We start from the raw sequence: 24221 nt of genomic DNA, 5'->3' as shown, positions 1-24221 counted from the left end.
TCCCACAGCAACCCGGTGATGCAGATTAGGCTGAGAGTGACTGCTCCAAAGTCTCTCGGGAAGCTTCAAGACTGTGTGGGGATTTGAACCCAAAGCCTCTCTGGCCCTTGATCAACAAGCATGAGGCTCTTTTATATGTAGGAATCAGGGGCGGACAGGGTGAGAAGCATTTGATCATGCAATGGTCCAGTTGCACTTTGTTTTAGCGTTTTGCTGATTTTAACCTTTTTAAAATGTTTTGCTTTTATTTTTAATGGCATTGGAGATATATTTGCTGCCCTTTGGGAAGAGCAGGGCTGGGTGATATATCAATATAGCATGCAAAACTGGTTTGAAGTCTATATCATGATATCGATTTCATCATTTCTGAGCTGGCTATATGCATTTCAAATCATGATGATGTGTGTGTGTGCACTATGCAAAAATCGCAATGTGGGAAAAGCCATGAAGCCAGCCAATGCCTCTACAGAGCTCCATACTTATTTCAGATATTGTGATACAGTCATACCTCGGTTTTCAAACATAATCCATTCCAGAAGACCGTTCGAGTTCCGAAACATTCAAAAACCGGATGGCATGTTCGACTTCCGAGGCAAGTTCGAAAACTGAAGCATTTACTTCCAAGTTTACAGCGTTTGAAAACCAAAATGTTCATCAACAGAGAGGTTCAAAAACCAAGGTACCACTGTATATTGGTATATTGAAATGTTTAGCTGGTGATCTATTGCAACATTGTGAAAACCAGATATCGTCCAACACTAGTAAAGGTAAAGGGACCCCTGACCATTAGGTCCAGTCGTGACCAACTCTGGGGTTGCGGCGTTCATCTCGCTTTATTGGCCGAGAGAGGTAGCGTACAGCTTCCGGGTCATGTGGCCAGCATGACTAAGCCACTTCTGGCGAACCAGAGCAGTGCACGGAAATGCCGTTTACCTTCCCGCTGGAGTGGTACCTATTTATCTACTTGCACTTTGATGTGCTTTCGAACTGCTAGGTGGGCAGGAGCAGGGACCAAGCAAGGGGAGCTCACCCCGTTGCGGGGATTTGAACCGCTGACCTTCTGATTGGCAAGTCCTAGGCTCTGTGGTTTAACCCACAGCGCCACCCGCGTCCCTTCACCCAACACTAGTGAGCAGTAAATGAAAATGTAGAACAGTTTTAACTTGTGAGCCATAGCTAGTGTGGAACAAGCACCTTCCCCCATTCTGGGAGAGTCTGATACTTAGGGCAAAGCAAAATGCACTCTGCACGTGCTTTGGGGGCTCTTCTTATTCTTGCATGGCCTGACCAATTCTAGGCCCAGCACAGGTTCCAGGGTCAATTGCTGTTAAGTCCTGGCTCACATCAAGTCCTGAAGCTGCTTGTCTTTCTGTCAGCTGTACTGCAAAGAAATGAACCACGTGCTGTTAAAAAAAAGTAAAGTCAGAGCAAGCTACCGGGCCAGGGCATGCTGCTCACCTCTCAGCCCAGAGGGAGACTTCTGCTCAAAAGCCTTGGGTTCCGTTGCTGGCGAACTTCAGAGTTTTCAGCTGGCTCCAGTCCTAAGCCCCTGATTATGCGGGGAAAAGTTCCCGTCAACAAAGAGCATTTAAAAGGCCATTACGTGCTGTTCTTGGCAGACACCCCTCAGCTGCAGGGATGGAGCATCTGTCAGGCACAGGGCCTGCGCAGGAATCCAAATGGACTCCCATCGGAGGTGAAAGGGAGCTGGTACCATCAGGGTCAGAGGACCAGCAGTATGACTTGTAGTAATCCAAGAGGGCCTATGGACAAGGCTCCAGGTTTCAAAACACTGCAGAGCCGTGATCTCAGAGAACCATGTTGCTAAGAGAGGCAGGGCCATGATCCTTCCTGCGTTGCTCAGATGAGAAGTCAGCCAGGAAGAAAGGAAAATGAGGAGAGAAATAGCCACTCATTTCCCCACATCTGTGAAGTTCCCTTAAATATCTCAGTCTTTTTGAATTCTATCCAAATCTACTGTTCTGTGGTTTGGTTGTCATGTTTTAATATTGTCTGGGAACGCAGAACGTTTGTCAAGCGGCATATCAGGGCGGCAAATAAATAAGAGCATCGATGTGTGGTCCCTGGGAAATCAATTCCTGTTTGTTTGTTTTCCTTTCGGCGGTTCCTGGTTCAAATTTGCAGAGCAAATTGCTGGAGTCTTTGTTCTGCAGGGCTCAGCTCCATCTCTCAGGATCTCTAGAACTTTGCCCCTGCAGAGTACTGCTGGTGACTTTTTGTTGCTATGGTCTAAAGTCTTGGAGCCTGGGCAATATCTCAGTCATGCATCTAAACAAAGTGGATTCCAGTCCAAGAAAAATTATGCTCTAATAAAAAAAACGGGTTGGTCTTTAAAGTTGCCGCAGAACATTTGTATTTCTTCTCTTTAGTCACATTGTGTAGAGGGAAATTTTTCGAAAGAAAGCAGTTTATTTATTTTAAAGGTCGCCACAGGGGGCACTTTGTGGCTTTTTGGAAGTTCCTGGAGGCCCTTCAAAGGCAGCCCCATGCCCAGGAGTCCAGCTGTGATGAAACAAAAGCACATATCCTTGAGTCTAGAGCTGCCTTCTCTAGGAATGGACATGCTTCATCATCCGGCAGCCAAAGTTGGGTGAGGGCACCCTTGCCACGGCTACCACAGCGACATCCGGGCTCAAAGCTGAGCCCAGGGGACACCCACCCACACCCAACTGCACAGCTGCTTTTCCGAGGGACTCCCATTTAAGGCAGGTGCATCTGCCCTAGGGAACAACATTCACTTGGGTCTGCCAGACAAGTCCCCGTTGCCCAAATCTCTGGGCAGCAGGCAGGTTTTTCCTTCAGTGATGACCCAGAGATAAATACTCTTTGGCTCTGCTGGTGCCCACTATCTCTTCAGAGTTTCACATATCCTTTCCCAAAGCAGCTTGAAGAAAACCCCTCTGAGTTTGTCTAAATCTAGCCTTTTTATTTTTGCTCTTCGTCGCAGAACTGCTCTTTGGCAACGGTTTCGCCAGACAATGTTTTCATACCAGCTGTTTAAATCTTTCTCTTCTTGGTGGTGGGGGAGGCGGGGTTGGGGGTGAGAATACGAATTTGTGCATGCAGTTCCTCACTTCCCCGAATGGTGAAATGTGCCAGTATTTCAACCAGGGAGCGTGGGAGAGAATGACGGCATTTTTTTTTGCAAAATGCTTGTTGACAAATATTCATGGTGAGTAAAGAGGAAGCCGGAAAGAGTCCAGAGACAAGAAACTCAGAGCCACATGGAGACCGCCTTCCAGACAGGTGCAAAAAAGGGGGGGTTGGGGCGTTTCTCTTTTCTTTTTTGCAGGTTCTACCCTCCAACTGGGACGCGGGTGCTGCTGTGGGATAAACCACAGAGCCTAGGACTTGCCGATCAGAAGGTTGGTGGTTCGAATCCCCACGATGGGGTGAGCTCCCATTGCTCGGTCCCTGCTCCTGCCAACCTAGCAGTTCGAAAGCACGTCAAAGTGCAAGTAGATAAATAGGTACCGCTCCGGTGGGAAGCTTAACGGTGTTTCCGTGCGCTGCTCTGGTTCGCCAGAAGCGGGTTAGTCATGCTGGCCACATGACCCGGAAGCTGTACGCTGGCTCCCTCAGCCAATAAAGCGAGATAAGCACCACAACCCCAGAGTCGGCCACGACTGGACCTAATGGTCAGGAGTCCCTTTACCTTTACCCTCCAACTGCTGAGCTCTGATTCAGTCCCAATGAAGCTTCCCCATCACCTCTAGTGTTGCTGCAATGGTGAATTCTAAAGTGCTGGTGTTCTTCATGGCAATAAGAACCCAAAAAGAGTCTTACTGGATCAGGCCAATGGCCCATCACATCCAGCATCCTCTTTTCGCAACGGCCAACCAGATGCCTGTGGAAAACCAGCAAGCAGGACCCAAGGACAAAGGTTCTCTCCCCTCCTGTGGTTTCCAGCAACTGGTGGCAATCTCTGTGGCAACTTTAAAAGCTTTGTGGCAACCATGCCCCTTCTGAGATATCATAGAATCATAGAATCATAGAATCATAGAGTTGGAAGAGACCACAAGGGCCATCGAGTCCAACCCCTGCCAAGCAGGAAACACCATCAGAGCACTCCTGACATATGGTTGTCAAGCCTCTGCTTAAAGACCTCCAAAGAAGGAGACATCGTTTCCAGGCCTTTGACCATTTTGGTTGCCCTCCTCTGGACACGTTCCAGTTTGTCAGTGTCCTTCTTGAACTGTGGTGCCCAGAACTGGACACAGTACTCCATGTGAGGTCTGACCAGAGCAGAATACAGTGGCACTATTACTTCCCTTGATCTAGATGCTATACTCCTATTGATGCAACCCAGAATTGCATTGGCTTCTTTAGCTGCCGCGTCACACTGTTGGCTCATGTCAAGTTGGTGGTCAACCAAGACTCCTAGATCCTTTTCGCATATACAAGGACAGTGGAAAGACTCCTTTTTGATTTTCACACCTCAGCACCCAACCCACCTAAATTTGCCTTTGCTGAACCACTTTGTGAACAAAAACACATCTAGCCTTTGAAATTCACACTTCTCCGAATTGTGCAAGGCAGTTCACCAGCACTCCAAAATGCAGGTACAGTGGTACCCTGGGTAACATATGCTTCAGGTTACATATGCTTCAGGTTACAGACTCCGCTAACCCAGAAATAGTACCTTGGGTTAAGAACTTTGCTTCAGGATGAGAACAGAAATCACATGGCAGCGGCACGGCAGCAGTGGGAGGCCCCATTAACTAAAGTGGTGCTTCAGGTTAAGAACAGTTTCAGGTTAAGAACGGACCTCCAGAACAAATAAAGTTCTTAACCCAAGGTACCACTGTATTAGTAGGAGGAAAGGATGCAATTTGGGGGATAGGTTTGTGCCAAAAAGCACTATATTCAAGGGATTGGCTTGCCAAAAACACAGCTATCAGGCAAAATTGTGTACAGAAACATGCATATTAGGAGTTGCACATGCATTTTCACAGAGATTTTTTTTAAAAAAATCCAAACTGATACAGAGATGGGGCAAACTAAACAAGACTCGGAAGATGAGAAACAGAATGAAACTGAAATGGACCGATTCTTCCATCCCTATCGTCAACAAAAATGAATTTTTGACCTATGCAAAGGTCAGGGCTTCAACACCAAACCAGCTTGGTTCTAGCCACCTGTCCTCCCTGCACAGGCTAAAAGACCCCTCCCCCACTTCCAATATTTAAAATTTCAGTCTTGGACAATTACCAAACAAAGCAGCACCAAAATTGTTTAGCAGCACAAGACAGTGGCCGTTTTCGAGACAAGACACAGGAAAGCCAATGTCAGACACAGGGAGTGAGGGCCAGGGAGCATGCAGAGCAGCGACGAGCACACTCTTTTCTACCTCGAGCCAAAGGAAAATAAGTGGTGCTTTCAGCAATGGATTGCTTTCACACAGCTGCAGCTTCTGGCCAAGGTGGTTCAACAGGGTTTATATTTAGAAGTGGACCGAGTGAATTACAGCTCACCCCGCCCCAGATGCAGCCAACAACAACAGAGGCCACGCTCGTCTTGACGGCATCGGCGGGTTCCCTTCGACCCAGTACGGTGCGGGCTGCCAGCAAACTGACTCACAGATGGAGTTTTATTTCTTATTTTTCAGAGGTGGGGGGGGGGGAGAAGCTGAAAATTTTGGGCCTTTGCCTTTTTAGGGAGCCCTGGGAGAGGGTGGCGCATTTGTCAAAAGGGCATTGGAAGTGTCCAGAAAGAGAAAGAAAGAAAAAGACCAAACAGGGGCAGGAAGGATTATTTACCGTATTTTTTGCTCTATAAGACTCACTTTTTCTCTCCTAAAAAGTAAGGGGAAATGTGTGTGTGTCTTATGGAGCGAATGCAGGCTGCGCAGCTATCCCAGAAGCCAGAACAGCAAGAGGGATTGCTGCTTTCAAGAAAGATCAAGGGGGTAGACACACACACACACACACACACACACACACCAGAAATGAAAGGTTACACTGGGGAGTTTTTAGTTTAGAGAAAAGGCAAGTAAGAGGTGACATGATGGAAGTTTATAAAATTTACACACGGCATGCAGAAAGTTTCTCTCTCTGTCACCTAGCAGTAGAGCTTGTGGAAATCCAACGAAGCTGATCTTTGGGAGATTCGGATATAAAGGAAGTCTTTCTTCACACAGCACGTGGTTAACCTGTGGGATTCCCTCCCACTGAAGGCAGTGAAAGTCCTGAACTTGGATGGCTTTAATAGAGGGACTGGACATATTCATGGAGGAGTAGGCTCGTTGAGGGAGCTGGGTATGTTTATCTTGGATAAGAGGAGACAGAGAGGGGATAGGATAGGTAAAAGTAAAGGTACCCCTGCCCGTACGGGCCAGTCATGTCCGACTCTAGGGTTGTGCGCCCATCTCACTTAAGAGGCCGGGGGCCAGCACTGACCGGAGACACTTCCGGGTCACGTGGCCAGCGTGACGAAGCTGCTCTGGCGAGCCAGCACCAGTGCAGCACACGGAAACGCCGTTTACCTTCCCGCTATAAAGCGGTACCTATTTATCTACTTGCACTTAAGCGTGCTTTCGAACTGCTAGGTGGGCAGGAGCTGGGACCGAAAGACGGGAGCTCACCCCGCCGCGGGGATTCGAACCGCCGACCATGCGATCGGCAAGCCCTAGGCACTGAGGTTTTACCCACAGCGCCACCCGCGTCCCTGGGGATAGGATAGCCATCTTCAAAGATCTTAAGGGCTGCTCCATGGAAGATGGAGCAAGCTTGTTTTATGCTACTCCAGAGGGGAGCATCTAAACAATGGGTTTAAGGGACAAGGAAGGAGATTCCAACTAAACATTAGGAAGGTGAGAGTGGAACAGACAACCTCTCATCCATTGGAGGTTTTTCAACAGAGGTTGGGTGGCCATCTGTCAGGGATTCCTGCATTGCAGAGGGTTGGACTGGATGACCCTCGGAGTCCCTTCCAACTCTACAGTTCTATGATTCTATGAACAGTGATCAAGCACAGCAGAGGAGGACGGCCTGTCCCCTTTGCTTTATTGCCCAAGTTGTGTGAGAGAAATGTGCTTCTGCTCGAGAGACTGGGCTGCCCACACTTTGAAATTGCTCTCTCCCCACTACCACCCTGAAGCCCCACAGAACAATGCAGCCTCTGTCGCTGGTGGGGTCACTCTTGGCCCTGACCACTTAGTAACAGCCTCCCTATTGGCCGCCCCGCCAGGCGGAATTATGATTGCCGTTGACCTATTATGAATAATCATGGGAGCGAAGAAGGGAATCCTTTCAGCACAGGGAAAAGGGAAGCTTTTTAAAACACACAGGAGGAGCAGAAAATAAGGAAATCCAGTTGCAGAACTGGGAGCAAGCTGGGGGGGGGGGCGGAGAGGAAGCGGGCAGCACGACAGAGCTGGTGGCAACAGAACTAAGCAGGGAAATGTGTGTCTGCCCGCAGCATCCTCTTTGGAGTTGGCCTTCTGCACAGCCAACTGTGGGATAACCAGCCTCATATAACCAACAAGTCTAATCAATGCATGAAAGGGTTAATACCATAGAGTAAGCTGTCCTGCCAGGCTTAGCTATGTCCACTTCCCTTACCTGGCAGGAAAAAGGTAATCAAGCCTATTGTTCCTTTCCAGTCTACCTGAGAAGCTCTGTGTGTAAAAGAGATTTGAGCTTTCTCCATGCCGTGTACAACACTTTCAACTTCTGCCATGTCCCTCTTACAAAACAGCCTTTCTTCTTGGTGGAGCCGCTCCTCCTACGTTCACACAAGGGAAATTGCAGCAGTGATCAGAAATTCCACTGCCTTGGCAGGTTAGAAAGAGGCAGCGGAGCCCTCTGATTTTTCATCTACCCATCTTGCACCATCCATCCCAGTCCACGGCCTGCCAGTGGGAGGTCTGCTGCAGGACCAACTCCCTAGCGGTGCCAGCTGTCAGCCAAGGGAAGGCATCAGTCACAGCAAATGTTTACATCTAAGCGCAGCACCAGAGCTAAATATTTGTGTGAAGTCAAGGGGGGGGGGATTAACTTGGTGTGGCAAAGTGTCCGGCCTCCTATGCAAACAGCAGTATGCACACTCACACCCACACTTTAAAAGGGATCAAAGCAGGGGTGAGATTTTCAGAGCTGCAAAAAAAAAAAAAAAAAAACCAAGTCTTACCCAAAAGATTTGTTCTACCTCATTCCCACCTCCCCTAGAATAAGTCTGAGAGGTGCGCTCTCCTCTTAATGTTGAAAAGTTTTATAATAGGTCAGAATGAGGATGGCATGCCCTCATCTGCTTGAGCATTTTGGCTGCCCTTTCCTGAACCTTTCCCAACTCTACAACATCCTTTTTCAGGTGAGGCAGCCAGAACTGCACACTGGATTCCCCTACTCTCTTCTTCCATACATAAACTTACAGGTGGTGCCTGCTCACTCACATTGGCTAGTTCTAAAAGCCGGACGGGTTTTCGTAAGCCTGTTGTCAGCCGGTTTACAGAGGTAGAGCTTTGCAAAACATCGGACAGCCTTCTAGCAAGCTTCCCAGGACTCCATGCTGGTTTCCAGAGCTTCCTGTCTCAGGACAACCTGCAGCTCTGACCTTCCATGGTGCACCTGCTCAGGACCTGACCTGCAGTTCTTCCAGAGGTATCTCGTTTCAGATGAAAACAGGCCTGCAGTTTCTAAGGCAGCCATTCTTAAAAGCTCTTGTTGTACATTGAAGATTACTGGTCTAGCTTTCGTCTCCTTTGTATGTATTAAATTGCACACACACAAACACACACAGAAAGAGATGGGGGGGAGGAGGGGGGATGAAAGCCTTCATTATTAACACACATCTGCTTCACAGCGACAAGCATGCATGGGGGCGAACTGGGCAAAGATGCCCAGGATTGGTGTGGGGGTGGGGAGTGTGTTCTTTGAAGCTTCCACTGTGGCTGCTGAAGAGCCAAGCTGCTAGTCAAGGGTGGGATATGTGGATTGCCTCTTCAGCAGGCAATGGAAGCTTCAAAAGGAAGCCAGAGGGTTTCTCTGTTATGGTTTCAGGATAGGATGCTGGTAAAAAAAGGTAAAGGTAAAGGACCCTGACAGTTAAGTCCAGTCGCGAACGACTCTGGGGTTGTGGCTCTCATTTCGTTTTACTTGCCGAGAGAGCCGATGTTTGTCCACAGACAGTTTTTCCAGGTCATGTGGCCAGCATGACTAAGCTGCTTTTGGTGAAACCAGAGCAGCACAAGGAAATGCCGTTTACCTTCCCGCAGGAGCAGTACCTATTTATCTAACGTGAACCCTAAGTTGCTTGTTACAGGCAACCCCAAGATCCTTGGATGGAAGAATATTTTTAACTGCTTTTAGAATGTTTTTTAAAAATAAAATAAAATAAAACTGCAACTGATTTTACATGTGTTTTTTAACGCTTTTCTTTATTTGAAGATTGCACAAAAATAGAAAAAGCAACGAACATACATACCAAAAACCGACAAACAAAAAGAAAAAGAAAACTTCTATACTATACATAAATGAAAACCAATACCATCAGATATACATGATTTTACATGTTTTTAATTGTAATTGATTCTGGAGTGTTTTGAACTGTTTTAAGAATGCTTTTGCCTTTTTTTGTTTTTGCTTCTTAAATTGTGTGCCTCTTTGTTGCCCTAGGCTCCTTGGGGTGAAAGGGCAGGGTTCAAATTCAATATTACTACTAATAACAACAATGCAATAAGGTAAAAGAGAATGCCAATTTGCACACCGTAGGTTATGTGTACAGCAGCAAACATCCAAATAATAGGCTGCATTCAGCTACTCAGAGTAGATCTCCTGAAATCATGCTAACTATTGCGTTGAGCTCCTGCAATTACAATAGTTATGCCCACTAATGCCATTGGGTGTACTCTGAGTAGGACCAGCATCAGGGACAAACATATTACTGCTATCTAAGAAATGCAATACCTTTAACCAAGGCAGATACCAGGAGAGAGAGAGAGAGAGAGAGAGAGAGAGAGAGAGAGAGAGAGAGAAAGAGAGAGAGAGAAAGGTGTGACCAGGTGCTGTTCACCGAAGATGAGCAACTTCAAAGAGGCCCCCCTCCCTTCTCTCCCTTTTGATGGCTCCTTATCTTTAAACCCAGACTTTGAAAGAACAGCCTTCAAATAGAGGACACCTTCAGGCAGAGGACTCTCCTCCTGCGGCAGCCCTTCAAAACAGAGGACTGCCCTGTGCAAGTAGGACATACAGCCAGCACTCTATTTCAGGTATCAACCAGTGGTCCACAAAAAAGATTGCACAAGGTGAAACATGGTGCCCCTTCCAGATGTTGGTGGACCACCATTAAGTAGTAGGCCAGGTTCAAGGTACTGGTAATGCAAAGCTCTCCAGACCAGGGTATCCCAAACTTGGGTCTCCAGCTGTTTTTGGACTACAACTCCCATCATCCCTAGCTAGCAGGACCAGTGGTCCGAGATGATGGGAATTGCAGTCCAAAAACAGCTGGAGACCCAAGTTTGGGAAACCCTGCTCTAGAGCTTAGGGTCAAGATACCAAACAGATCGTCTCACTCCTAATAGATCCAACCAATCACTGAACTCTGCAGGAGACCTTGGCAGATACCGTCTCATCAGGAGGTCCTTTCCACAGGACATAGGAATCGGGCTTTTAGTGTGGCAGCACCTGCCCTCTGGAACTCCTTCCCGTCACTATATCAGCCAGACGCCATCTCTACTGTCCTCAGAGCACCCATGGAAACACCTACAGAAAATTTGAATCTCAGTCTGTATCTGTGCTGGACTTGAAATTCTTTTTGATGTAGACACAATCCACAAACAAAATACATAAATAAATCTCTCATCGTCCTTGGCCATTGGCCATGCTGATAGGAGTCCAACTGCATCTGTAAGAACACAAGAAGAGCCCGTCTGGATCAGGCCAATGGCCAATCAGAGCCCAGCATCCTCTTCTCGCAGTGGCCAACCAGATGCACCCCAAAGAAAAACCCGAAAGCAGGACCTGAGTGCAACAGCACTCTTCCCAACAACTGGTTTTCAGAAGCATTACTGCCTCCAGCCATGGAGGCAGAGCATAGCCATCACGGCTTGTAGCCTTACCCTCCATGAATTTGCCCAACCCTCTTTTAAAGCCATCCAACTTGGTCCCAACTCTGAGGCTATCAGCTCAGCCCCTCAAAAGCAAACCACAAGATTGGCAAGATTCTCCTCCTCTGCTCACATTGTTCTTTAAAGCTTTGTTTTCCTCTTTTCCTGCTATTATTTAGACAGGCAGCCCGTCCCGAAAGTGTGCAAGCCTCTGAACTAATCCTCATCCTTTCTGCAACTGCTGTCCAAATATTTGGACAGTCGGCAGGACCCAGCAGCACCCAAACTTTGATTTTCAGCCGCCTGTTTACCAAACCTCACACTTTTGTTTAAAACTGTAAAACTTTTTTGCCCTGCAATAAAACAGCCCCGGTGCATCCTGGCAGGGGGAGGTAAAGGAAGCGGGGAAAGAAAGCAACTTCTTATTGTGGAAATAAATTGCCTAAGACTCTTAAAACTGTTTGCATAATTTTGGGTTGGCTCTGGGAAACGAGCGCCAGGCTGGGTGACCTCATCCCTCGAGCTTTCGGCGCACAGGGCGCCTGACCTACCCTCCAGATCCTGCGTGATATCCAGAGTTGAACTCCACGAAAAGCGCTCCACTGTTGTGCATTCCAGCTCCGTCAAGTCTGCAGGGAGGGTCTCCAGTTCGTACGCCCCTCTTTTCTTCCAGTATAGAAACATTTTGCATAGAGGAATCCCAGAAGCGTGGCTTGTCCTTAAAGCTCAGAGGCCCCAAGGGAGATCCCCTCTCTCTCTGTCTCACCAGCCTGGGATGGTGGCGAGCGCAACATTTTTTAGCCCAAGTCCCATCCGCGGCTTGAGCCGTAGCCGGTCAGGATTGCACCTTAAGGAGCAGGTTCCGGCAGATGTACAGACAAGTGGCTCATTCATCCTGGTGAAACGGGAGGTTTCTGGGAGAGCAAAGAGCTTCTAAGAAACTGACCAATGTTCTGCGCACCCAGCCGGACAAAGGCCCTTTTTCTCGTGCCTCCTACAGACATTTTACAAATTTCGCTTTCCATCATTTATGAAAGAGATCTCAGCCAAGGATACAAGACAGACTTATGGTGGGCATTAAAGAAAAAGAAAAAGAAATCTTGCTGGAAAGCAACCAAAATAAGGCTGTCTTGCCCCTACAATGAGATTTCGAAAGAAACAAGGAGTGTCGAAATCATACATGGGAAGAGAACCATTGTCTCCAAGGTGGGAGTCAGGCAGCTGATTTTAAATTTGATGCAAGAGATAATGAGAGAAAGGAGCATCATTATGTCCCATGGGAACCCCAATTTCTTATCTCCCAATTCAAGAGGACAGAATATTTTGATGCACACACAAAAACCTGTTTACCAGAAGAGTGACAGGCTAGTGCTGAACAGAAATGCTGACCCGAGACCAAGCATAATTGGTGGCAGGTTCTAGTCTAATCATGGAATTGGAAACCTGGTGTGATCTTCAGCCTAGTTTCTTTGAGGACGTTAACGTTCTACATCAGAAACTAGAAAACTTACATAGAAAGGGTTTTTGGGGGTGGGGTGACAATTTACTACCCCAAGCTGAAATTCCAATGTATATAAGTAAATGACTCCAAATGAGTTGTGTGCGCATGTAATAGAGGGAGAGAGATGAAAATAACTGAATTCTGTTTCCCCAGCTCAGTTTTCACTTGAAAAACCTCATGGGACATTTTTTTCCCATTGGTACCTCCCAAATACAGGACTCGGTAGAGAATTCCTTGGAGCATTTTTTTCTCATTCCATCATGCTTCTTCTTTTTTTTTCATTTTGAGAAAGAAAAATCTACACAGGTCCTTAAATCTGCTTCTCTGGGTCAGTTTATTAGAAAATGTTTACCCTCACTCAGCATTTTACTACTGGCAGCGGTAAAAACAAAACATGCCAAATGCAGAAAACTTAAGTGTAAATGGTAAGCGGTTGAAATTTGGCAACACTCTTTGCTACGATGCAGCTCACAATGCCCATGGGGACCGATGTCGCAGGTCTGCTTCTGGGTAAATTCAACCATGCAAAGTGCACCCAGGCTAGATTTTAAACACTTGTGGTTTTTTTAGTAAGAAGGTCTTTATCACTTGTCAGCTCTCACATACACACTCCTCACATGCACACCCCGCCCTGAAGCAGGAATGCCCACTGAGGCAAAAGTCTTTTTAACTTTTACAAAGCTTCTTCTCCCAATTCCTCCCTAGCCTTTTGCGGCACGGAATAGCCTTATAGCACACTGCAGGGTTTGCAAGTGGCATGTGGTTTGAGGCCTCTTTGAAGCTTGCTCTGGTAAATCCTCAAAAGTCAAGATTAAAGGGAAGGGTTTTAGGAAGGTGGAACTGCAGGAGGCTCAGCCCATTCCTTGAAATTATACCTCTGCCAGCTTCCCATCACAGGCCTGGGTTGGGGGCTTCCATCCCACTTCCAGAAAGAAAGAAAGAAAGAAAGAAAGAAAGAAAGAAAGAAAGAAAGAAAGAAAGAAAGAAAGAAAGAACACTTCCTACCCCAGCTGTCTGCCCCACAGACCTGCCCTCTTCTATGGACCTGGCTTACTGCCCACCAGACAATTTGACATGCTCCTCCAAGTCAGCCACTTTTTTTTTCCATCTGTTGACTCAGCCGCCCAAAATGAGTTTTTGGCAATTGAACTAGCCTTTGCTGGTTTTGTACAGACTTGGATTCTACAGCTGGTTTTCCTTTTCAACCCGATGCTTCAGCACGCCCAGAAATACAGGCAGCATCCATGTGCAAAGGCAGGGGGGAAGCAAAACTGGGCGGTGGGGTGGCATGGGGAAATGTGCAGAGGGAGAGAGGAAAGGGGCAGCAGGGCTTTTGCTGAGGGATGAGAAGCTGCATGCACCGAGTTGCTTCCTTTTATTCTAGCACACATTCACCTGCCCAGGTGGGAGGTAAAGAGAAGGATCTGTGCAAACAGACTGGGCACAACCAAGTCCCCCTCTTGTTCCGCATGCCTAATTAAATCCCTTTTTTTCTATTTAACTTGCAAAGGTCACTGGAAACAAGGCTCATCTATCAGAGGAATCACAATGCTCTTTGGCATCAGAAGCGGGTGTTTGTTCTGAAAGGCCAACCTGTCTCCAACCTGTCTCCAAAAGCTCGCTCTTTCTTTCTTTCTTTCCCTTGAAAATGGACCCAGAACTTATTTTTGGCTCATAGAAGATAAACTGCTAGGCAGAAGCAGAGGAGCGCCTTATACCCAAGGCTTCTTACCCACCACAAAAACTAAGCAGCCTTGAAGGTCCATCTACCTCAGCGTCCTGTCCTTCCACACTGGCAATCCCCTGATCTATGGGCTTTGTGGAGGCAACAGCCCACCCCTGCTGCTTGCCTCCAGCATCTGCCCTGTACAGGTAGACTGCCTCAAAACATGGAGGCCCCGTGCTTAGCTCTGCAAGAATGATTGCCCAGGCTGGACTTCAGGCTGCACACATGAGAAGCGTCTCCAACCCTCCATCGCTCAGCCCAGACATGGAGGTCCTCCTCTGTGGACCTTCTGCCTGTTCCCTCGCTATGAGAAGCGAAGCTATGGGGAGCCAGGCAGAGGGCCTTCTTGGCAGTGGCACCCACCCTGTGGAACGCCCCTCCCATCAGATGTCAAGGAGATAAAGAACTACACAACTTTTAGAAGACATCTGAAGGCAGCCCTGTATCGGGAAGTTTTTAATGTTTGATGTTCTGCAGTGGTACCTCGGGTTAAGAACTTAATTCGTTCTGGAGGTCCGTTCTTAACCTGAAACTGTTCTTAACCTGAGGTACCACTTTAGCTAATGGGGTCTCCCACTGTCGTCACCACGCAATTTGTGTTCTCATCCTGAAGCAAAGTTCTTAACCTGAGGTACTATTTCTGGGTTAGCAGAGTCTGTAACCTGAAGCATCTGTGACTTGAAGTGTCTGTAATCCAAGGTAGAAAAGTTTGGATTTGATATCCCACTTTATCACTACCCGAAGGAGTCTCAAAGTGGCTAACATTCTCCTTTCCCTTCCTCCCCCACAACAAACACACTGTGAGGTAAGTGGGGCTGAGAGACTTCAAAGAAGTGTGACTGGCCCAAGGTCACCCAGCAGCTGCATGTGCAGGAGCGCAGACGCGAACCCGGTTCACCAGATTACGAGTCTATCGCTCTTAACCACTACACCACACTGGCTCTCAATACCACTTATTATGTTTTTATATGTGTTGGAAGCTGCCCAGAGTGGCTGGGGCAACCCAGCCAGATGGGCGGGGTATTATTATTATTATTATTATTATTATTATTATTATTATTATTTCTCCCGCGTTCCAACCTGGTGATATCCTCTTCTTTCTGTACAATTCACAGCACAGAAATCGGAATTGTGTGCAGCAGTGTCCTTCGCTGGGCTTCGTTGAGAAGCAGATTCTTGCTGTTCCCTCTCAGCCACCGCCCCAACCTTTCAGCAAAGGTTTCTGGAAGGAGAACCTCCTGGCAGGCAAGAGCACCAGACTGTAGCCTGGAACGAACAAGCTGCAGCCATCCTGCCTTTTAAAACACCTCGGCCCGAATGGATGGAAACTCTGACAAGGCCCCAGCATTCCTCATCAAGCAGCGAAGGAAGATAGAGAAGGGGAGAGGGGTGAACTCACAGAGAAAAGTGGTCCTTGGAGCCAAATGGCTTGCAAAGCCAGAAGTGGGGGCTGGAATCACAGAACTGTAGAGTTGGAAGGGATCCAAAATGTCATCTTGTCCAAGGTTGTGTCCAAGGTAAAGGATGCTTTGGGAGCCACCTTCTCTGGCCTCACGCTGAACCCCTACTCCCAGCCTCCTTGGCCCACACTTAAGAGGTCAAGTTTCACAGCCCAAAAGCACATCGTTTATTTCTTTATTTAATTTCTACCCCACCTTTCTCTCCAAGGGGCTCAGTGTGGGGTGGCGACAATTCTCAGCTGGCTTTGGGCTTTTTTGGGCCCTGATCAGAAGGAAAGGGGTGTGGAGCTGGCCATAAATAAGTTAGCCAGAGAGCCCCCCATGGACGTCGAATGAAACTGAACGTTGGAAGGTTCAGGGCAGACAAGAGAAATGACTTTTTCATGCAGTTAAACTGTGGAACTCACTCCCACTGGAGACAGGGATGGCCACACCAAACTAGTTGGCTTTAAAAGAGGACTGGACAAATTCGTGAGGAGAGGGTTGTTGATGTCAACTGGGGCACGTTTTTGGCCACTGTGAGGACTGAAAAAGAGCCACAAGCATTGCTTCTTGATGTGTTCTCATTCTCTCTCTCTCTCTCTCAATCAGAACCCACTCTCTCTCTCTCTTCTCTGCCTGTCAAACTTGATTGACCTTGAACACAAGTGTCTGAGACAGATGTTAAAACCCAGCTTCTAGGCATTGCATCACTTTTAAGGATGATCAAGAGATGGAACACAGAGATGGGCTGTTTCTGGTCCTGGCAGCCTTGGTTGTGAAGGGTTCCTCAAACCTTCAATGGCAATAAGAAAGAAACTAGGGTGCTGGAAGAAGATGCTAATTAAATAATAGCCTGTTATTGTTGTTGTTTTGGCAGGGGTGGGGATTTCCAGACCTCCTCACCCCTGTCCCCTTTTAAACTTAATCTTGCTCAATTCTGCTTATAGGGCAACAGGATGAGCCTCAAATTCCAGGGCTGGTGAAAAGAATCTAGGGGCCTTAACATGAGTCGACAGTGTGATGCAACAGCAAAGAAAGAAAGAAAGAAAGAAAGAAAGAAAGAAAGAAAGAAAGAAAGAAAGACTAATGCTATTCTAGGCTGCATTGGATGAAGTCTAACGTCCAGATCAAGGGAAGTTATAGGGACGTTATAGTGCCACTTTATTCTGCCTTGTTCAAAGTCCACTTGGAGGTTCTGGGCACCCCTGTTTAAGACGGATACTGACAAGCAGGGCGACTGGGATGATCAAGGGTCTGGAAACCAAGGCCTATGAGGAATAGTTGAGGGAGTTGGGTATGTTTAGCCTGGAGAAAAGAAGACTGAGAGATGACATGAGAGCCATCTTCAAATATATGAAGGGCTGCCACATGGAAGATGGAGCAAATTTGTTTTCAGCTCCTCCAGAAGGTAGGACCTGAGCCAATAGATTCAGATGATAAGAAAGGAGATTCAGACTAAACATTAGGAAGAACTTTCTGTTGGTAGAACTGTTTGAGAGTGGAACAGGTAACCTCAGAAGGTGGTGGAGTCTCATCCGCTGGAGGTTTTTCAACAGAGGTTGAATGGCCATCTGTCAAGGATTCCTGTGTTGCAGGGGGCTGGACTAGATGACCATGGGATCCCTTCCATCTTTACAATTGTATGAAAAGCCACCTATTATCATATTTATTTATTTAGATTCATACACCACCTGATTGTAAAAAAAATACCAAACCTTCGAAGTTTACAAAAAAGATAAAACTTATCGGTAAGAATAATTTAAGACTTTCAAAAAGCTAAAATAAGAAACTGACATCAGATTAAAACTTTCTTAATTTCTGGGTAGGCCTGTCTAAAAAAAATGTTTCTAGCAGGTGCTGAAAAAAGAATATGGCAATATCATATGGCAAGGAGTTCCCAAGGCATCTACTGCATAATGGGCCTGCACCTCTGATTCCTTTAAGTACCTAGCAACACCCTGAAAGGGGGTGGGGTGGGGGACACATACATGGAATGATAATATTTTAGCCTCAATAACCTCAGGAGCTTTCAGCGTGTTTCCCCAGTCCAGACCTGACAACACTCTGTATACCCAACTGCACTGTCTCTCTTCTGCTCCTTAAAGCAGCCGTCTCCTCGGGAGGACACAGCGCTTGCTCTAAATCTTCTGCTATTTTTTTCCACTTGCAGAGAAAAAGCAGAAAGCCAGCTGTGCTAAAACCAGAGTGTCTGTGTGCAAGGGGCAGGGGGGTGGAACAAGGCGGAGGCTGTTGGCAACGAGAGCTTGCCTGAATAGTGCCAGGTCCTGGGAAACTTGCGTGAGAAGCTGTACCGCGAAAAACCTCAAGCTTTTTCAGCCTGTTAAAAAATAAAAAAGGGGGAGGTAAAAAAATAAAATGTTTCTTGTGGTTGTGATGAGCACCACCCAGACCCTTGGCTTTGCCCTGGTGTGGATTACGTTCTTGGAGCAAAAAGCAAAACACAGGTCCCCACGCACACATTCGTATCTGCAGCTCTGGCATCGAAAGGGGGTTGGACTAAATGACCCTTGGCGTTCCTTTCCAGTCCTGCCATTCTATGATGCCATGAACCCACCAGCAACGATGTTTCTTAGGTTCGTCCTATCCCACTTAAAACCCACCCAAGTGTCCTGACATGGCACCGGATCAGGTCCATCTTAACACCACTGGTGGCAAGACAAACGCCTTTTCTATTCTCAAAATGGCAGGAATGTTAAACTCATTTCAGCCTGGAAGGAGAATTTAGGGAAGGGCCTTAGCTTGGGAGTGGAGCATCTGTTTAAAAAATGTAGATGGTCCCAGGCTCATTGCAGGGGGCTGGGCTAGATGACCCTTTGGGATCCTCCCAAAACTACAATTCTGTGATTCATTCCCGAATGGCATCTCCAGTTAGGCTGGCAAAGGCTCCCTGCCCTGAAACTCTGGAGAGTAGCTGCCAGTCTGTGCAAACAGTATTAAACTAGATGAACCAATGGTTTGCCTCGTAAGCTTCCCATGAGCTGCAAGCTCTTTACAAAGGGACCACAGAGCAGGACTGTCCTAAGGAAAAGAAAGATGGTGTCCCTGCATTTCATGTAGGAAAGGAATTCAATCTTTTCTCAGCACTGGCAATAGGATGGCATCTTCCACCCCTCTTGAAGGCAGCAGGGCCACAGCTCCTTCAATAGCTTGGGGGGCGGGCTCCTCAGCCCACAGGATCTACTTGCTTGAGGGAGCTGCTACATTCAGGGGAATGGCTGAACTGCTCATTGGCCAGTCCTTGGGACATTCGCCTAGCCGAGGCAGGTCTGGGCTGCAGTGTGTTCCATTTCCATTTCTTGTCCAAAATGTCTGCATTATATTTCAGCTTTCACACAATGTAAAAGCCTTTTCCAGAAAACTAATGGAACCTAGGGCATGTCTAGTGCTAATTTCCGTGCGATTTGGTTCCAGGAAAAAAATTAATCCGTCTGCAGCGCCTTGAACTTTGGAAAATCATAAGAGTAAAGTGACGAGATTTGGGGAGGTTATACATTTATTTCCTGTAATTTTCACGGGGGGTGGGGGTGGGGGGGAGCAGGCATGTGTGAAAAGTGGGAAGGGACATTGTCCAATGGCAGAGTCATCATTGTGCCACACCATGCCCACTGGCGTGAACGAAATTTAGCACTGCATGCTGGTATATTTAGTCCGAAAGCCACTGTTGCAGAACACAATGGGTACAGCAGCGTGAAAGGAATGTTAGAAAACGGGACAGAAGCTCTACCACTGTAATCAGGAAATCTAAGAGAATTTCCCCCATGACTGAATGCAGTCCTGGGTGGAGAAGGGTGCTCTTGAGACGTTCCCCAGCATCTCAAAACAGGGAGAAGTTGCCTCTTGCTTTTGCCCCGGGTTCAGCAGTGCGGGGGGCGGGGTGCCACCTGGATTCCCTGCCTTTATCACCAACATTTCTTGGGTCTGAGAGAAGAAGGGACTGGCGGGGGGGGAGAGAGAGAGAGAGAGAGAGAGAGAGAGGAGGAGGAGGAGGAGGAGGAGGAGGAGGAGGAGGAGGAGGAGAAGAAGAAGAAGAAGAAGAAGAAGAAGAAGAAGAAGAAGAAGAAGAAGAAGAAGAAGAAGAAGAAAACAGCTAAAGAAAACATTTAAGGACTGCTTCATTCCTGAGAGGCACAAAAACGAGCAGCATTTCCCTATAATAGGGAAGGAAATGATTTGGGAGAATAAAGCAGGCAGGGTGAACCCTTTTCCTGCTGGCTAATTTATCAGTGTCTCCTTTGCTTATTTTAAGGGGGGGGGGAATGCTCAGAACAGTTTGTTTTGTCTGTCCTAGTTGCCAAAGAGGTAGCCAGGGTTATAAAATCACCAGTTCTCTCCCACTTCTGGCTCAGAATCGCTGCATTATCAAAAGCCACATACTTGGTTTCATACGTAAAGGAGGGAACTCGATGTTTATGCGGGGTAGGGGGACACTGGGTCTCATCTGGACCCCTGGGGAGCAACTGCTGGTCAGTAGTGGCATTGAACTCGACAGGCCCAGTGCTAAATAGGATGGCTGCATTCTAGGCAGTTACGAGGATCTCAGCAGGGTCTACAGTTTTCATTGGCCACTGTACCCTATTGTTTTCCCAGAGCAAGGCTGAAGGGCTAGCGAGGTAAGCTTGCCACTGGCCTGCCCAAGCAGAAACCCAAGCAAAGGGCTCTTTAGCCCTCTCCCCTCCAGTGGGAAAAGAAACTGATTTTGGCCACAACTTTCGTCATAGGACAGGATGAGTAAAGGAAGGACCCATGATAGAGGTGTATAAAATTAGATACGAGGTGGGGAAAGTGAACAGAGTTTTTCTTCCTCTCTAATAATACTAGAACCCAGCAGGGTCATCCGAGGAAGATGAATATTCAGGACAACATGAAGTACCACCAACTTGGATGGCTTTATTAAGGTGATTGCACAAATACTTGGCGGATGGGGCTATCAAAGGCTAGTCAAAAAGGCCCTATGCTTCCTCCAGGGCAGGAGCTTGAATACCCGTGACTACCAGTTGCTTGGAATTGCAAGTGAGGAAGCTTGCAGGCTTTCCAGAATCATCTGTTTGGCCACAGTGTAAGAGAGGATGGATGACGGACAGCTAGGCCTTTGGACGGGTCCCAAAGGATATTGCTACAGGTTTAGGGAGGTCAGTCTGTATGATACCCGTGGGCCCCTTCCAAACCTGTGATCCTGTATAGGTGAGGCTAGAATCTATAAGAGGAAAACAGCCCAACCCGATTCATTGTTAAGGCAATGATTGAGTGCTGCCATTTATATTAGAAAGAGGTTGTTCTGTTGTCATAGAGACAAATGGGGGCAAGCTCCATCACCTAGCTGGAAGTGACATCACCTTGTAAGGTAGAAGAACAAGAGACAAGAGGTTGGTTTTTTTTGGCTGTGCTGTAAGCTGGAGATGCAGAAGCATGCCTTGCTCTGTGCTGGACCCAAAGCTGTGACTTGGGGCTACCTTGGGACCCTAATGGGGAAGCAAAATCTGTTTGGGGGTTAATGCTGTGAGCCCCTCCATCCTATGCTCAGGTTGTAGATACGTGCAAATAAAACCATACATCCTAATGACACCAGTCTCTGCTGACCTTCATGCCAAGGAAACCGAACCCTGGGTAAGCACAGGCACCGCTAGAGTCTCTCACTGCTCCGTTTGGGGTCTGAGAAGCAATATCATCATCTGCAAGGAGCTCAAGACACTTTTAAGAAGAGGAGGAGTTTGGATTTGATATCCCGCCTTTCACTCCCTTTAAGGAGTCTCAAAGCGGCTAACATTCTCCTTTCCCTTCCTCCCCCACAATAAACACTCTGTGAGGTGAGTGGGGCTGAGAGACTTCAAAGAAGTGTGACTGGCCCAAGGTCACCCAGCAGCTGCATGTGGAGGAGCGGAGACGCGAACCCGGTTCCCCAGATTACGAGACTACCGCTCTTAACCACGACACCACACTGGCTTTTAAACTATAGCATTGTGCCCCCTTGTGAATGTTAGTGATGTGGGGTGCATGGCAGAAGAAAACCCAAACTGGCAGTAAAGAACTCAAGGGGCAGCCCTGCTGGATGAGACAAAAGGCCCCATGGAGCCCTACAACCCGTTTCCTGCAGGGGCCACCAAGATATCTCAATAAAACCCACCAGCCAGGCATGAAAGGAAGAGCCTTACTGTTTGCCCGTAGCACCAGTTATCTCAGATGTAGGCTGCTCCTGAACATGGAAGACCCATTCCAGGCTGCAGAGACTTTACAGTCACAAAACACCAGGCTGCAGCTAACTGCCCCGAAGTGGCAGATCTCCCCCCCCCCCCGCCTATTTCATGACTGTTACCACTTACTTGTTCCCAAGCGCAGGTTGAGCCAGGTGCGAGGTGGGGAGCCATACTTGGTCAGGACCGAGTTCATCCCCTTGCCTCTCGCGGAGCCAGAGTCCCAGGGGGTGCAGTTTGTGGGCAGACAGCAGTCCAGAGAGCAGAAGCAGTCACAGCACCACAAAGTGAAGAGATCAAAACAGAAAGGGGCTCAGCGCTGCTCTGCACCCTTCAGGAAGGGAGTGAGAAAGCCCTGGTGCTCGCGGCAGCCAGACTCCCACTGCTCAAGCTTTTCCACTCGGACGGCGAGAGCAAAGTATGCGCCTCTTGGCCTCCTCCACGTTTCTTTCTTTCCAGAGCCGAGAGCCTCCCTTGGGCGTTGTATATTTTACCACCGGCTTCCTAGGGTTGTCCGTTTCATGTGCCTTCGCCGTCTGGATTCCCACTTCTGTGCCTTCCCCCTTCCTGGCAGGCGGCCACACACCTCCACCCCCACCAAAAATGAACTCGGCAACCAAGCCGTCCCTCCAGCCTTGGCACCCACCAGGTGGGGGGGGGGGGAGAACTTCCCAATCGTTATTCCACGGCTCAGTTTTGGTTCTCCGAGTCTGCCCGGTTTATTTTATTGCACTGGGTTTAGCTCTCACTCTCTTACCCACAACCCGCCATGCAAACAAATCAGCCAGCGAAGCAAAGTCCCTTAGAAAAGCTCAAGGCACAGGCCACTGAGCATCAGGCAGGCAGGACCGGTTGCTACAGCAACCAGCTACTCAGAACCAACTAAGGGAAGCACCACCGCACCCCTGATTTCATCTCCCCCATCCCACCCCGGTGCCCGATTATTTCAGATTCAAAGGCTTGTGCAGCTCATTCCACAGGCAGAGGGGTGCGTGCCTTTTGCCTATGGACATCTGTGCTTTTCTGTCTCTGATAAGATACATTTAAAACTTTGGCTGCCTCAGACCCTGATATTTCATATGTGATTTCCAATCCCCTCCCCACCCGTCTAAAGCACTGCACAGATGGCGTCCATATTTACCCTAGCCACTGTTCAGGGTAGATTGTCAGCCAAAGCTTTTCCTGTGCAGCCAGACTTGGCCATATGGGGAGAATTAAGAACACATTAAGCTAACACTTTAACTCTTTCGGCTGCCAACAGCGTGACGTATGCGGGACTTAGCCAATGAGAACATCCCGGGTTGCGAACCCCAACACAAAGCCCTCCCATTTCAAGAAAACAAAAACTGGTAAAGTTCATCTTTTCCCCGTAGGTTGCTCTCACACAAAAAGGAATAGTTAAATGGGGACGGAGGAGTGGATTTCCTGTGGTCTCTCTGAATTACTTAAAAGTGGCTTTAAGGTAGCTGTTTGTAGACTTGAATAGTAAATTCTCCCACCCCAAGGGAGATCTGACAATTTGTAAATAGAATACATCAGATGCTGTACATACTGAACAGGAAAAGCGGCAATTCCAGGACACTCCATTACCGATCTTAAGGCAGTACAAAATAATTTCTATCAGCAGAAGTTCAAATGGGAGACAGCAGCAGAAAACAGCTGGAGTGCAATTCGTCAAGATATCCTAGGCTATCTACTTGTGAACCAAATCAGGATGAAGGGTTGGAGCCATACTGCCAAGTAGACCTACTGGAATTAATCAATATGGCTAACCTTATGGCTGTTGATTTCAATGGGTTTACTCCAACTAGAATTTAGCTGGATACAGCCCAAAAGGGTGTTTGTTTTTATCACTACACTACATGTGTCAATTAGCTTATCAATCACCAGGGTTTCTCTGCTGTCACCAGAGATGAAGGGAAAATTACATTTTAATGAGAAACTGCTTAATTTGCACCACGAAAGCTGCACTTCTCCAAATTTTTCAGTTTGCAGTTTTCCAAACAATATGAACAAAAATGCATATATCTTAGGGGGAAATGTGTGTTTTAAAAAGCATATACTAGTGAAAAGAACATTCACAAATGATATCAGGGAAACAGCTTGCAAAAGTGTGCCTTTAGTCAAAACTTCAAACAAAAATGAGAAACTTTCAACAGAAATTGACGTTTATGCCCATCATCAATGTAATTTGCTTTTCTCATTGACTTGTTTCACATTTCGTTCCTCTCTGACTTCACTTCCTTCCATTCCCCCACCTGCCCATATGCTACACATA

The 24221-nt window shown here is 47.5% G+C and overlaps 1 protein-coding gene across 4 annotated transcripts in view; it reads right to left on the bottom strand.

Moving 5' to 3' along the window:
- PLEKHG5 (pleckstrin homology and RhoGEF domain containing G5) overlaps nucleotides 1-22686 on the bottom strand; it is a gene marked incomplete at its 3' end in the record, with an annotated part of 98400 nt that extends 75714 nt beyond the window's left edge. Inside the window, exon 1 of one of the 4 annotated variants that reach the window (XM_083752473.1) lies at nucleotides 22073-22686. In XM_083752473.1, coding sequence (XP_083608599.1) covers nucleotides 22073-22139 — 67 coding nt within the window. In that variant the 5' untranslated portion in view covers nucleotides 22140-22686. Of the gene's footprint in view, nucleotides 1-11616; nucleotides 11977-22072 lie in introns of those variants that run through there. The other 3 variants (XM_083752472.1, XM_083752471.1, XM_083752470.1) reach the window with 3 other exon arrangements.
- Nucleotides 22687-24221: the final 1535 nt, after the last annotated feature.

This window comes from Podarcis gaigeae (genome assembly GCF_964106915.1).
Source record: "Podarcis gaigeae genome assembly, chromosome: 8".
Classification (NCBI taxonomy): domain Eukaryota; kingdom Metazoa; phylum Chordata; class Lepidosauria; order Squamata; family Lacertidae; genus Podarcis; species Podarcis gaigeae.
Note: the sequence above shows the minus strand (reverse complement) of the source record. Positions and strands in the feature narration are given on the sequence as shown.